At 41.3% G+C, this 16,610-nt stretch overlaps 1 protein-coding gene and 1 long non-coding RNA gene across 5 annotated transcripts in view; one reads left to right on the top strand and one right to left on the bottom strand.

Moving 5' to 3' along the window:
- The window catches only part of JMY (junction mediating and regulatory protein, p53 cofactor), a 72,466-nt gene extending 57,788 nt beyond the window's left edge, over window positions 1-14,678 (bottom strand). For all 4 annotated transcript variants that reach the window (XM_082458070.1, XM_082458069.1, XM_082458068.1 and 1 more), the window contains exon 1: window positions 13,503-14,678. In XM_082458070.1, the coding sequence (XP_082314196.1) occupies window positions 13,503-14,543 (1,041 nt within the window). In that variant the 5' untranslated portion in view covers window positions 14,544-14,678. The remainder of the gene's footprint in view (window positions 1-13,502) is intronic.
- Window positions 1-16,610, top strand: part of LOC309659055 — a 430,937-nt gene that overhangs the window by 3,785 nt on the left and 410,542 nt on the right. The window lies entirely within an intron of this gene.

The following is a 16,610-nucleotide window of genomic DNA, read 5'->3' on the forward strand; positions in this document are numbered from 1 at the left end:
ATGCTGTTTGCTAATTTGAGAAGATTCATTGATGGACACAAATGGAGTCAGAATGCAGATGGATCTGAGAATACAACATGCCTGCAAAGGATGATTTCAGAAGGGCTCAACTGCGCCCAATACAATATAGAGATGCTCACTACAGGATGCAGAGGAAAGGAGGACAGGCGGGAACAGGGGCTGAAAGTAAAGAGCTGAATTATTTGTTTCCAAATCTGACACATCTCTGATGCAATTTTAGAAAGTTATTGTGCTCTACTGATTCACTTAAAAGAAATGAAGCAGAACCATATAAAGCATTAATTAAATATATTAGCCTAATAAGTAGAACACTTCTCCCCTACCCTTCTTTCTAGCTTTCCTAATGGACACCTTTTTTGCCTCCCCTGATCTAACCTGATAAAAACTAAGCTTTTAACCTACACTGATTTTTGAAACAAAGCTCTGCTTATTGCAAAATTTCTCTAGGGCAAGGACCCACAACTTTCATCAGGTTGTTAAAGGAGGCAGTGACAACAGCTTTTAAATAATTTCAAGACTCCCCATAACCACCGCAACAGAGAAAGTACAAAACTACCTTGTGCCATTTACTCCCTTCCCTAGTCCTATTCAACTTGGCTTCTAACCCAGTGAAAAGTTACAAATACAGGAGAGAAAAAGAATGCACCTCCTGTGCTTAACTGTGGAGTCCCCATCCTGTACCGTGCCAATCAGAGTTAGTTCTACAGTCCTCTTTCTGACTTCAGGATTATAGGACTGCCACTATCCTTGAAGATCTAGAATAATTTCTGAAGTCCTAGGTATAAAATTTAGAAGCTAAACTCTCTCCTGAGCAGAGTTTTATAACTTTCTTCCTACTTTAATGTGTCAAACCCCATACAGTGCCTCATTTTTTCCCCTTAATTAAGATGTTAAGGGACTTCCCTGGTGGTCTAGTGATTAAAGACTCTGTGCTTCCACTGCACAGGGCGCGGGTTCGGTCTCTGGTCTGGAAACTAAGATCCAACATGCCTCGCAGTACAGCCAGGAAAAAAAAAAAAAGATGTTTAGGACTTCCCTGGTGGTGCAGTGGTTAAGAATCCGCCTGCCAATGCAGGGGACATGGGTTCGATCCCTGGTCCAGGAAGATCCCACATGCCACGGAGCAACTAAGTCCATGCGCCACAACTACTGAGCCCACGCTCCGCAACTACTGACGTCCCCCATGAGCTCTAGGGGCCCGCGAGCCACAACTACTGAAGCCCTCACGCCTAGAACCCGTGCTCCGCAGCAAGAGAAGCCAACGCAATGAGAAGCGCGCGCACCGCAACGAAGAGTAGCCCCCGCTCGCAGTAACTAGAGAAAGCCCGCGCCCAGCAATGAAGACCCAACAGAGCCAAAAAAAAAAAAAGATGTTTAAGAAGCAACATAAAAATCTACAAATAATATCATCATTAATTATTAAGACATGCAAACAATTATCTGTTTGTGGAAAAGGTGACTCAAGACTAGCAATGAGGTGCTCAGATGGGAGAGGCCTATCCCAGCAATGAAATTGGATCTGTGGCCCTAGGAACTGCCCTTAGGTCTAGGTGACTTGTTTCCCCAACTGTCAAGTAAGGACCAATGCCACACACATTTTCCACATTCACAAAGCACTGCTCAACTCTGTTCTTGTTTGAATCATTTTTGTTGTTTCTATGTTAATCACTGATTAATTGTCAACAACTGTTAATGCTGAAATCCAATTTTAGAAAGTGTAAGGGCTACTGACAGTAATGACCCATTCTGATATTTTAAAAATTGGTTTTCAGATTCTTTACTTCATAGGTGAGCGGCAAATTTGATTTCATTTTACTCCTGGGGAGGAGACACCTTTAATTAAAATGTTAGGTACGTGTATACATATCATACACAGAAACCAGCTTTATAACATGTCAAAGAACATCTACCGAGCACCTGCTGTGTACAGAAACACTGGGGAATTCAGGCATTAGAAAAGAATAACAACAAAACCCATCTCTGTCTCCTGGTTAAATGCATTTTAAAGGGTAAAAGGGGTCCATAAGGAGAAAAACCAGGGCAGCAGTTATGGATGATATGAACCGTATGTAACATAAGGCCTCTCTGATCTCTAAATTTCTGACAGCAAGTCCTCTGGTTTCTGACAGTGGTCAGAAATGACTTTCTTCAGGAAGGGCACCTGACCTGGCCCTGGAAAGAAGGGTGGAACTTAGACAAAAAAGGACAACATGGGTGGGGTGGGTGTCCTATACAATGGAGCATGGTGTACAGTGAGTTCAGTGAATAATGGGTAAAAGAGCTTGACTAGAATAATGAAAGGTTCACGTAGAGCAGAGAAAGAGATAAGAGACTGGCAAGCTAACCAAAATATGCATGACTCTGAACGTCAGGAATTTGGAATCTGTTCACAGGACAATGGTAAGCAATGGAAGAGTTTGGTTTGGTGTGTGTATGTTACAGCTAAAGAGCTGGGTATGAAGATATGCAAAGTAATGCTTTAAAATAGTTTGGGGGACTTCCCTGGTGGTCCAGTGGTTAAGACTTTGCCTTCCAACGCAGGGGGTGCGGGTTCGATCCCTGGTCGGGGAGCTAGGATCCCACATGCCGCCGGGCCAAAAAACCAAAACATAAAACAGAAGCAACATTGTAACAAATTCAATAAAAACTTTAAAAATGGTCCACATCATAAAATAGTTTGGGAGCAAGGTATACAAAGGCTACAATGCAAGGAAGACACTGAAGGAGAGCTAAGGATGAAATAGTCCATCCATCCAAACTAGTCAAAATATTGAATAGTTTCAATATTTTCATCCTTGAAATAGTCCAAGGATGAAATAGTGAGATTAAACTAAAGTGGGTGTAGGAGCAACATGAGAAAACAGTAACCAATGCATGAATGACTCCATAGTTCTTCAGTTCTAAAATTCATATTTAACATTTCTGAATCAGTACGCATTTACAAATCAGTATGTACATATAACACAGTGATGTAGGTATAACTATTATGCCATTTTACAAAGAACCAGAGGCAAAGAACCAGAACTTGCCGAAAGTTAGGTAGCTGGTGAAAGATAGAAGTGAATCCTCCGCAGCTTAACTCAAGCTCTTAACCACTACCTTATGTGTCCCTACTCATAACCAGTCTATCACCCTTCCCTTACGTGAATGATACCAATTTTCTGGGTCTAGGAAGACTGAAAATACGATGAAATATATATACAATGGAATAATACTCAGCCATTACAAAAAATGAAATTTTGCCATTTGCAACAACATGGATGGACCTGGAGGGTATTAATGCTTAGTAAAACAACTCAGAGAAGACAAACACGGTATGATATCACATATATATGGAGTCTAAAAAATAAAACAAAGGAATGAACATAACAAAAAAAAAGAAACAGACTCTGAGATATAGAGAACAAACTAGTGGTTACCAGTGGGGAGAGGGAAAGGGGGATGGGAAATACGAGGTAAGGGGATTAAAAGGGACAAAGTATTATGTATAAAGTAAATAAGCTACAAGGATATACTGTACAGCAAAGGGAATATAGCTAATATTTTACAGTAAATTTTTGTTTTATATGTAAATTTATTTATTTATTTTTGGCTGCATTGGGTCTTCGTTGCTGTGCGCGGGCTTTCTCTAGTTGTGGTGAGCGGGGGCTACTCTTCGTTGCGGTGCACTGGCTTCTCATTGAGGCGGCTTCTCTTGTTGCGGAGCACGGGCTCTAGGTGCGCGGGCCTCAATAGTTGTGGCACACGGGCTCAGTAGTTGTGGCTTGCAGGCTCTAGAGCGCAGGCTCAGTAGTTGTGGTGCACGGGCTTAGTTGCTCCATGGCCTGTGGGATCTTCTCGGACCAGGGATCGAACCTATGTCCCCTGCACTGGCAGGCAGATTCTTAACCACTGTGCCACCAGGAAAGTCCTGCAGTAACTTTAGATGGAGTATAATCTACAAAAATTTTGAATCACTATGTTGTACACCTGAAGCTAATATAATATTGAAAATCAATTATACCTCAATAAAAATAAATAAATAATAGGGTTTTTTTCCTTCAAGTTTTAGGTCTCATAAGACTCAACATATAGAGCAAAACCTGCTCAAGAGCCAACTCCAAGGCCCTCCAGGGAGCCAGAGACCTTTTAACACACTGTTTACAAAAATCAAGCACCTCGACAGGCTTCACTGTGAGCTGGCACATAATTTCCTTTTACCAAAATAATGCATGTTCAGATATTGCTAAAGTTAATTCTTGTCCCTTCCTCTCTTAATCCTCCATTTCTTTTTTTTTTTAATTTTTATTTTATATTGGAGTATGGTTGATTAACAATGTAATCCTCCATTTCTTTTTTTTTTTAATTTTTATTTTATATTGGAGTATGGTTGATTAACAATGTTGTGTTAGTTTCGGGTGTACAGCAAAGTGATTCAGTTATACATATAGTACATGTATCTATTCTTCAAATTCTTTTCCCATTTAGGTTATTATAGAGTATTGAGCAGTTCCCTGTGCTATACAGTAGATCTTTGTTGGTTATCTATATTAAATATAGCAGTGTGTACATGTCAATCCCAAACTCCCTTTCTCTAACCCTACTTGTCATAACCTTTCATTTTCATCTGGCAACCCCAATACCCAAATTCACACCACCTAATATAAAAGGGAAAAAAAGGAGGCAGGATTTCCAACTGAAAATAAATCAAGAGAGTTAACATCCTTAACTGCCTTCCTCCTCTGCCTAGCCAGAAAAATAAGATAATTATTTAGTATAGTTATGAGGGGAAGGGGAGTACAATATTAACTATTCAAAGTTATGTACCAATTGTTTGAAATGGGAATAAATAGCATGAGAAACGAGGTAGATTTCAGGTCTTACCTTAGAATACACCAAATTCCCTATTTCTACTGTGGGGGGAAAAAGTATCAGGAAATGTTTGGAGGAGAAAATAAATTTTCTTGAAAGTAAGCTATTATCACACCATCTAAACCAACTCACCCTTAGCTAGCTTAATATAGAACAGAACTTACAACAGATATTTAAACATCAGTGTAACATTTATTCTTCCTGTGGTTACACGAAAATTATTTTTATGAGTCTGTATAAGAAAGACATATGCATTCTGTCTCACATTAGAGTTTTATGTACCATACATGCACAAATTTAAATTCACCTCCTCTGGGATTACAATGTTCTCCAATGACAGACAACACTGTTGATTACAGTATATGTACATAATCAAGGTTTTCCAAAAACAGTCGTCAGCCAAACACTGTTAATGTTTCTGTCCAATGATGAGACATTAACCATGTATTTCAATTTGACAAAGGCCCAAAAATAGTCATCAGCCAGACACTGTTAATATTTCTGTCCAATGATGAGACATTAACCATGTATTTCAATTTGACAAAGCCTAAGTTTATCAGTTAGCCTTACTCCCTTTCTACAGGGGTGAAGATAGTCTAGTGGTTAAGAAAACCAGCTGGAATCAGGCATGGATTTGAATCTGGTTCTCTTACACAGATAAGTTATCTTAGGCAAGTTTATCTAATCTCTTTGAACCTATTTCCTCTACTGTAAAATCCCTATCTCTTAGGTTGACATGAAGATTAATATTAATAAGAGTTAACATTTATCAAGTGTTTATTGAGTAAATGGCACTGTTCTAAGTACCTTACATAAAAGCTACTTTTAAATCACTCTATGAGGCAGCAGTATTATTCTCCTCATTTTACAGATGAGGAAGCTAAGGCACTGAGAGAATTAGGTGGGCCCAGATACATAAAGCTATTCAGTGGAGGAGCCAGCACTCAAACTCGCTTGAACCCTACCTCTTAACTCCTATCAACATGCTAACTTAATGTATCAATATTTAAATACCTCTACATAGTGCTTGACCCACAGGAAGCATTCAATAAAAGTTAGTTATTGTGATCATTAAAAACTAGAGCCTCAGGACTTCCCTGGTCGCACAGTGGTTGAGAATCTGCCTGCCAATGCAGGGGACGTGGGTTCGAGCCCTGTTCCGGGAAGATCCCACATGCCACGGAGCAACCAAGACCGTGCGCCACAACTACTGACCTTGCGTGCTCAACTACTGAGCACACATGCTGCAACTACTGAAGCCCACCCGCCTAGAGCCCATGCTCCACAACGAGAAGCCAGCAGAATGAGAAGCCCATACAGCGCAACGAAGAGTAGCCCCTGCTAACCACAACTAGAGAAAGCCTGTGCACAGCAACGAAAACCCAACGCAGCCAAACAAATAAATTAACTAATTAATCAATTTAAAAAAAACTAGAGCCTCACATACATCTCTACATATTGGTTGCCCCAGTTATTACCCTGTTAAGAGTCAGTAAAGAGGGAACAGACTCAGATAGCAAGGTGAAGAGGAAGAATGGCTTTCAGAAATAATTTTAGTAATTAAACATTGGTTTTGTAATGTAACTTTAGCAAGTTATCAAAAAAGTGATGGGAAAGCAGTTATAACAATAAAGTTATAGGGAAAAGCACACACAAAAAAACCCCTCAAGTAATGGTAATGAACAAAGTGAGGACTAGCAAACAAATACAAAAAACAGGCAGAAACACCACTTCTGCCAGCTTCAGTGCCCTCATGTACTCAAAAACGAATCAGAGCTTTTTCAAAGCCTGAAGAAACATTAGAAGTGCTATGTCCTAGACAGTCACCTTACTACAGAGGGACCCAAAACTGGATACAAGCACATAAAACAAGTGGCTCAGGTCCCAACAGTTGCCACACTGTGCTTGTAAACTGCCCCGGATCCTTACAGAAGAGAAGACTGTAATTTCATTCTGCAAACATGAGATTAACGCCCACAGAGGGTAAGTGACAGCATAAGGTCAAGCAACTAGTATCACGATTACGACAAAAACACAGATTTTCCTGAGCCATGTTCAATAAGTTTTCTTTCCACTAAGCACTAATTAAGATAGTGTAGTGAGACATTTCTTAAAAAGTACCCTACCTCAACTAATTGTTAGCAGCAGGATGACTTGGTAACCAATTTTAATTAAAATTTTTTTCCTGAAGAAAATGACCATTCTTGTTTATCACTGTATTCTCCCTGTGCCTATATTATTTCATTGCACTAATAATATTTGTTGAATAAACTAAACCCCAAGCCATCACCCTCACTGTACCCTTACAAGTTACAATAAAGCCCCAAATCATTAAATGAACTTCATTTATCCTTAAGACCACTCTCTATAAAATGTCTAGCTCACAAGGCCTGTTTTTATTTCATAGCCTATTATACAAAGCCTTCACTATAGTCTGAAAAGTCTATTATATGCAATTATAACTATATAAAATTTAAAATTCAAGGACAAGCATAAGGGCAATTCCCCACACTTAAGAAAACAACTCAAAAATTTCTAGCTTTTTGCTGAATGAATCCTTCTCTGCTCCTATGCAGTTTTAGTAACTTAGATACTCTGTGTTAAGGCTACTTGGTATTAACAGTCCCCTACAAGAAGCCTAAAAAGCCAAATGAACTTCACCACCTCCATCAAAAAACAAATAGCACCAAGAACTATTGTTCAGTCTTCACTGCCTATGCCTCTCACCCATACAGCTTAATTTTTCTCCTATGACAACTAAGGAAACTGGGTAGATTCAGAGGAGCAGATCTTGGCCTATTAATGAGTAGTAAAAAGAGCCACAGGGAAATTTCCCATTACAAAAAAATAAACACACATACATCTAACCATCAATGGAAAGCCACCCTGTGCTTTCAAGTACCACTTCCAACAATATTCTACAATCCATAAAAGGCCAAATAAAGCAGCAATGGAGAACAGTGAGACTAAAGTTACATGTTAAGATTTTGGGAATGAAGATTGCTAATTCAACCACAACAACTGTTATGTTTGACAAACCAAACCTCCCACTCACCTTCTCCCTTCAACACATACACACACACACATACACACACACACACACACACACACACACACAATAGTACTCACATTATGAAAGTATTTGTCCAAGTTGGTCTTGCTTTAGCAAGGAGGAAACACGTCTGTGAAATATCTGGTGGGCCAGGAATCATGTGATGTTAAATGGCAAGCAGAGAAACCACCACATAAATTATTTATCAGGAAAGCTGCCATCCTGCCACCAGCCTCCATGTTTCTGTTTTACAGAAACACTAACTGAGAAACATACATTCAACTTTTTTTCTACACCTACCTTTTTTTTTTTTTCAGTAATATGACAAATGGCCAAAAGTTTATTGGGACATAGGATTGAAGAAAGAGATAAATATCTAAGTCATTATTTTAACAGTTTCCAGCTGTTAAAATAACGTTGTTGTCTTTCATCACAACTTTCAAGAATCCCACAAAATTCATTTAGCTTCATTATTCCTTAACTGTTTTACAGTAAAAGAGCAGTTTGCACCAGGTTTATGGAAATATCCAGGCAGAACAGCTCTCTCCTCTGCAACTAAGTACATTATGTCCTTCCCGAGACTGCTTCTACTATTTATACCTAATCATGCGTTGTGGCTCACTGGCCCAAAGACCAGCATCCTAGGACTCCTAAACGACTGTCATTTCTCTAATGTATACACAGATCTTCCTTGACTTACACTGGGGTTACTGCCCGATAAACCCATCATAAGTTGAAAGTATTGTAAGTCAGAACTGCATTTAATACACCTAACCCACTGAACTTTATAGCTTAGTCTAGCCTACCTTAAATATGCTCAGAACACTCACATTAGCCTACACTTGGGTAAAAATCATCTAACAAAAGCTTATTTTATAATAAAGTGCTAAATATCTCATGTAATTGATTGAATACTGTACTGAAAGTGAAAACAGAAAGGTTGTATGGGCACAGAACGGTTCTTTACCCTAGTGATCCTGTGGCTGACTGGGAGCTGCAGTGTGCTGCCCAGTGTTACAAGAGTAAGGTACCCAGAAAAGATCAAAATTTGAAATATGGTTCCTACTGAATGCGTACCACTTTCACATCATCTTAAAGCTGAACCACCTTAAGTCGGGGACTGTCTGTAGTTGGGGCTTCAGCAGTGCTCTGGAGTTTTACAGCTAATCTTAGTTTTCCAGGAAAATTAGTAAAGTCATAATTGGGAAGAGGGGTGATAAATAAACAATCTTCATAGAGCCCCTTGCCCCTTCTCTTAAACAACTCAAGTCAGGAGTTGTTTATAGTCATTTTAAAATACAAAGGAAAACAGTGATTGGGCACGCTTGTCTAACATAAACCCATCCTTGCACCCTAGGCAACCTACTTCTCCTAAAACACAACGTGTGGACTGTGCCCTACACTATGCCTATCATGATTAATTTGAAGTAAAACAAACAAGTTACCTTAATTTAAAAGTTCATTATTGACCTGACTAGATTTTAAATTATTGATGCCACCCTCCCATTCTCAGGAGCGGAGACTGACATCCTTTCTAATGTCATCAGGGAAACAAGGCATGTGCAGAAAAGGCCTATATTTGGATTAGGACAAATCAAGTTTGAATCTCTGAGTTTAGTCACTCCTCAGCAGTTTAAAATTGGCCAAATCTCAACTTCTGCTTCAGTAAAATACGTATAAAACACCACTTGTCTCAAAAGATAGAGTGGAGGATGAAAGGGGATAGGTAATGTGAAGCGCCCCAATACCTAAGTAGTGCCAATATTTACATTGCCTTGAAACAACACTTTCTGGAAGCCTCCTTTATAAGTGCCAAACACATTGTTAGGTACTTTTTCATGTCTTAAGTCTTCAGAAATCCTTTAAGCATTTCCCCCATTTCTCTGTTTTAAAGAGGTTAAATAACTAAACAGGTCACAGAAGTGATGAGTACTAATTCAAGCCCAGATTTTTCTGAATCCAGAGTACGCTCTGTCTACTGTGTGCCTTACATGGCACTTTTGAAAACACATGTTTCTCTCAGTGGTTTCAACTGGAAAAGTTAGAATTGAGCAGTTTTATAAACATCATAAATTCCAAAGTGAACAATGATTTTTAGATTTTAATCAAGCCTACCGTCATAGTTAAGGTTTACTATCTAAAGGACCACAATCATTTCAATAGTTGTCCTTACACTGAAACCATTATTTACAAAATCCACGTCATCAAAGGTAAACCACAGTATGGCTTGTAATATGATACTTAGCTTTAACCAACAACCAAGGCTACTGTAGAAACCATTCCAAGAGGTCTTGGTGGCACTTGATTCATTCAGGGATTTAGTGCTCGCTATATAAATAGCACTACTTACAGTAAATCCTTGTAAAAGTCCAAGACAAGCCTACCATGTAATAAATTTCACATTTCATTTGTACTCAAGATTAAAGCCCTAAGTAGTATACAATCTACAATTCTTATGTCATCTAAAAATAATTTCATTAGTATTGTATAAATTGTACCACCTCACAAACTAGTCATTTGACCAAATTTGTAAACCATTAACAAAAACTTCTGGCAGAAAACTTAAGGTTTAATTCTTCAATACTCCACAAGACAGATATAGGACTGCTTCTTATAACCCCATATTAAATCATAAATATATTCCAAAAATTAAATTCCAATAGAGGTTATGTCCTAAGCTTACAAAGCAGATAATTTATAATTGTGGTTTTAAGGCTGTTTTTGAAGAACACCTTTAAGCCTTTCCCTCCAAAACTGTGACTATGCCTATGCATATACAGGCGCCTATGCATTCTACTTAAGGTACTCCATTAAAGTCCATCTATAGCTCCCCTCAATTTATAGGAAATTCACCAACCCCAGATAACAACTCCTTATTTAGTAAGTTACGTACAGTATTTACAGTTTTAAGAGATTTTTCTCCTAGTTTTTAAACAGTATGGTCCCTTGAGGAATTTACATTTATCAGCTCAAAATTTTTATTTACTCACAACTTTACATTAAAATGACACTTCTAAATCTTTTAAATTCCTGCAACACTAAAAAACAACAACAACAACAAAAAATTGGTGTCCTTTGTCCACTATTATTAAGAGTGCTCACAAGATGTGTGGCCCTGAACTAGGGGTGGCAAAGAAGAGAATTCCATGATACTGTCAAGGCTGGTGACCTTGAGAAGTTTACAGTCTCGTTGTACAGTCTGTTCTATTAAAAAAAAAAAACCCTCCTTCCACAATTTACTGACCATTTTGCACAAATAGGTGTGGTCTCTAAACTGAAACCTTTAAATGGATAGGAAAAGGAAGACTGTAGAAAAAAGAACCGGAAAACAGATTCAGAGAAATTAAAGGAAAAACATGACCAAAGGATCAAATTTTCCAGCAACACATACCTAAGAATATGTTTGATTTACCACATATACCTAGTTTTTAAAAACCTATAGTCAATTCCACAAGAATTGTGGAACTGGGAATTTAAAAAAAAAAAAGATTTAGACATAATTACTAACTCAATAGAATTGATAAAACAAAAATGACACAACTTCTACAATGATTTTACCTAAAAAAATGGTACTGCAAACTATTAAGACAGCAAAAAATTTAAGCAGATGGGGAAGAAAAAAAAATATGGCAGTTATGCTATACACTCCCACTGTCACGCCCATGGCAGACATCACTAATTAATCATGCAATTCTTTCCCCCTACTGAGCTTAATTTCTTCCAAAATAACCTTCCAGTAGAAATCAGGGTGGGCATTATAACTGAAACTATTTGTTGTCCTTGATAGCTATTTTTCAAATACTGTTCAACTAAGCGAAGAACCAAAAATTTATGTATTTAATGTTCAATGCATTTATAATAGACTTCATTTAGAGTTTTTCCCAAAACAAAATACTCATTAAAATTTAAATTTTCTCTGTTGAAGAGAATAAAACATTATGGTCAATATAACCTTAATTAGGAAAAATACTTTTTCAAAAAAGTACATGAGTTCTAGAAAACTCTAATTAACTATATTTTTCAGCAGCCTTCGTTTTTGACCCAGTTTGAATGAAATAACCAGAAAGAATTATTTTTTCTGAGTATCAGTAAAGTTGAAAGCAGACATACCTACATCATTCAGGGATTAAAAAATAGAAAGTTTTAAAAAAAAGGATAATATATACCTGTAAAATGAATAAGCAAAAGAAGCACTAACTTTGTCCTTGCAGTTTAAAAGAAATACCGGTCACTATTAAAACTCTAAAGAGAATGTGACCATTTTAAGATTTGTCACTTCCTTCCAGAAAGGATTTAAGGTAGAACACAGACTCCAGAACTAAGATGATAAAAAGGGAAATAAAAACAGATTCCTGGAACTACAGGATCATACTATGATGGGTGATGTTTATAACATAAAGTAAACTAACAGAAGTCAAAACCTGGATTCACTCTAAGTTTTAAGAGAGCACTGTGGGATAAGTGATAAAGTATTATTTCCTAAATCCTTAAGTCTAACAAAGACTTCGTAATATTCTATGAAGAAACCACAAGGCTCCTGCTTCGTAGCACTAATAGCAGGATTCAAGTAGTACATAAACATAGGCAAGGCTGACAGATGACAACACAATGTCAGCAATATAAACATGATAAAAGGGGGCATTTCCCCACCTCAACTCCAACCTCAACTGATACTAATACTAAAAATAATAAATTGCTTTAAAAACGAGAGTACTTCTTTAGTAGTTTTTCCGGCAAAAGCTGATAAGTACACATGACCCCAAATTATACGTATCTTTTCCACATCGTAGAACTCCCTCTGTATAACCATTCAGACCTTTTCCCATTGTTTCCTGTTATTTTAAAGATTCGTTTGAAACAGTGTTTGCACTACTTTTACTCCTCAAGTCCAAAAGCATAATAAACATTCCTGCCCAGGGCCTTTTTTCTGCCTAAAACAAGAGTGAAACATGAGCCCTCTTTAAAGACTTGCTATATTCCTAGAGTGTGTATAAAACCTTTCAAAGTCCATTTGCATCCAATTGTCAGTAGGGGGTTTTTCATTTGGACAGGCCACTCATCTGGATGACAATGATTTTTAAATTTGCCTAAGTTGCCAAATGACATATGGAGACAAAAAACTGACCGTTTTTGCTCCATAAGACAAACCACTTTGAATAAATGAACATGACGCCAGGAAAGTAAGGTTAATAATCTGGGTAATTATTGCTGGAAACAACTTCAGGGACAAAGAGAAACGCTCATTTAGCTTATATTTATGGGACAGCTTTCTGCTAAATGGCTTTAATCTTATTACCAGTACTTAGTAGCAAACAAAGCACTTTATAGAATCTATGTGTTAAGTGGGAGGCGGAAATCTAAAGACTTATCAAAGTTCCTTCAGAGGGCAAATAAGGAAAGCCACGGTTTTCCCCACTACTGAAAGGAATAAAGAGGGAGATAGGTCAGGAACCATTCTTTTCCCTTGTCTAACTAGAAACACAAGCGCCCCAAATGCGCACAGCCTAGACCGAGGCTCCAGCCTCCGGCAGTGAGGAGGGACCAAAAGCGATGAGTGGAGCCCAGACTACGTTCTTACCTCCTGGATGCGCTTCCTGGCCCGCTGAAGCACTTCTTCGTAGCCCTTCTGCCGCAGCTCGCTAAGGCTTTCGTAATACTCCTCCGGATCATCGGTCTCGGTGAAGAGTACCTGGGAGAGGATCTTCCAGCCACAGGTGTCCAGGCCATGACCCAGGTAAACCTGTAGCTGGTAACACAGCGTGTCGATCTCCTGCTCGGTCATCTCCGGGGCGCCCCCGAACAGCACCGTCCACATGCCCGAGGGCTCCTCGGGGAACACAGGCAGGCACGGCTCCAGCTGCGAGTTCACGGAGCACAGCTGCTGGTGCACCGCGCGCAGATCCTGGAAGGAAAAGAGCCCGGCCCAGCTGCACTCCTCGGCCGGGGACTCCAGCTCGGCGGCGGGCTGCGACTGCTCAGCGTCCGAGAGCGCCAGCGCCGCCGGGTCCGCCTCGTCCTCCCTCACCATTTCCAGCACCTCGATCTCCTCGGTGACCGTCCCGCAGGCGCTCACTACCCGCACCGACGACACCGGGGCCTCCTTCGGCGCCGGCGGGGCTGCCGCAGCGGCGGCCCCCGCCACATCCCTGCCTCCAGATGTCCTCCGGACCGGGCTGGAGTTGGCCCGCACTGGGCTCCGAAGAGAGCTCTCCGCCCCTTTGCCGGCCGACCTCCGCAGCAGTGGGTCCCCCCGAAGGCTGCACGCGCTCCGCGGAGAGCCTCCCTCCGCCCAGGCCAGGCGCCTCCGGGACCCGGGGCTCCTGCCCAGAGTCGCGGAGGCAGTGGCCTCGGGGCGACCCTTGCCCGCCGGGCTGCCCGGCCCCCGGGTCCCGTCGGACGCGGGTGCGCCAGGCTCAGCGCCCCCTCGCGCCCCCGCCTGCTCCCGGGTGCCGCTCCTCTGCCTCTGGGCCGTCCGGTTGTGGCAGGTTATGGCAAACTTGCCCTCAATCTCGTTCCAGGCTACGATGAAGACGAACTTGTGCTTCTCGCGCTCGTCGAACACATGGGGCCGCACGGCCACCCAGTCCGACTCGAGCGTCTCCTCGAGCGCGAACGACATGGTGGCTCCGGCGCCAGGCCGCGGGGAAGGCGCCGCCGGCCCTGCCCGCCAGAGGACTCACCGGCTGACTGCACCGCGCCCCCAGCTCACCCTCGCCGGGAGCCTTCAGCCATCTTAGCGCGCCGGCCGGCTCTCCCCGCTCGCTCGCCCGTCTCTTCGCACTCGCACCCGCCGCGCTCCTTTGTGGTGCGGCTCGCGGGAAAGACAATACGCGTCGCAGGAGCAGGTAGTTCACATGGTCACGTGCGGCCGGATCTGTTTACAAGCCCTGCGCTGCGGCAGCGCCTCGCGCCCGCCCGGGCCGCCCCCCGAGCGAGGCCGCGGTGCTGCGTCTGCGGCGCTCCGGAGGTGAGGCGCGGGTTGCCTGGCGCCGGGCAGGCGGGTAGGTGGTCGGAACCGGGGGCTTGTGAGCCTCCGCCGCTCGCCCGGACCGATCTCCCCGCCCCTCCTCCTCTTCTTCCCGACCCACTGGAGCCGGCGTGACGGAGGGACGCGTCTCCTAAACTCTGCGCCTCAGTATCGCCACAATGTTGCCATTCGGCTGCTGACGTCGCGGCTCCACGAGGGACGTAAACACGGGCACGTGCCGCACGCTGGTGACGCGGCGGCGGAGGCGCGCACACCCCGCTCGCGCGCGTCGGCCCCGCCCCTCTGCGTCTCCCGCCCCCGCCCGCTCGCGGCCGCGCGCCTGAGTCTTCTCTTCCTCCGACTTAGCCTCCTTCTCCGGCGGTCTGGAGCCAGTGACCCGCATGCAGAGAGAGGGGCAGGTGTACTCTGCGGGACAGGTGGCCTTCGAACCCAGGAAAAGAGGAACGAAGGTGGAGGAGCTGAGAATTTTTGAACTCCAGTCATTCAAAGGTACCCTCAGGTGTAAATTTTCCTCCATTCGCCCGGAGGGGTAACTCCTATATTCAGAAAGAAGTAGTCCGTAACGTTATGTGAACTATGTGCTAAGCTTTATTGGGATCCTCTAGACTACTGGGTTCTCTCCTAGTACCCTTGCGATACAGTTTAAGATATGAAAGGAAGGTGTCTGAAGACAACCCAGTAGAACTCCAAAACAAAATAAAATTAAATGAAAATTCAGTCATGTGCCAATAGTATGAATGTTTACATCTCGGTTCATCAGTGTTTTATTGCTTCAGGATTCATCGTTGTGTGCTGTTCTGTGAACCTCGTTGTGAGGTCACTGACTTGAGTCTTTTGAAATAGTATTCAATTATGAGTTACCAGAATGCACATACCAAAAAAAAAAAAAAATCATGTAAATCTGAAGAATTCTGTTCATACTGAACTATGATGAAAATTCTTAAAATTGCCTAGTGGATCTTATAATCTAGTTTATATTATTGGCATTCTTTTTTCCTGCTAGTATCCAATTCATTTTGCAGGTATTCTGCATTCACAGTAAAGTACAATGGGAATTATTTGTTACTTTTATCCATATTTCTAAAATATATGCGAGACCGTTTGGATTAACCTGGCATTGTTAGCCATACTTCCTTCAGTGTTGTCCTAACATCCGAATAAACAGCCAAAAGCTTTAGTCCTGTCACTCGGCTGGACATTTTAGACCTGTAGATCTGCTCTGACCAAAAAAAAAAAAAAAATGGGGGCACTTTGGGCAGGGCAGGATGAGCAAAAAGGGGAAAGGACTGGTTTTTAAACCTTTTTACAGTTCTTTATGTGAACCATAAATTTTCAAAGCTTGTAACTGAACTTGTGGCAACTCTCAAATGCAAATCAGAAATAACACCTTTTGAAAGGCAGGAAGAAAGAGAGAAAAGCCATTGCAAATCTGTATCACCAGCTAAGCAAACAATAGCACGTTATAGAAAAATTTCCTCTTTTCTGTGGAAAAGTTACTACTAACAGTTTTTCTGATAAAAAGTGATGAGATAATTGTAGCTCTCTTCTTATAATACATTATAGGTAAGTATAAATACTAAGAATGAATGCCAAAAGAATATGTTTATGGGAAGTATTTTTATTTACATGTATATTAAAATTGCAATATTTATCCACAACATTACGTCTTATCACAATAGTGCTAGAGAAAAATTGTTT

Source organism: Balaenoptera physalus (genome assembly GCF_965194825.1).
Source record: "Balaenoptera physalus genome assembly, chromosome: 3".
Lineage (NCBI taxonomy): Eukaryota > Metazoa > Chordata > Mammalia > Artiodactyla > Balaenopteridae > Balaenoptera > Balaenoptera physalus.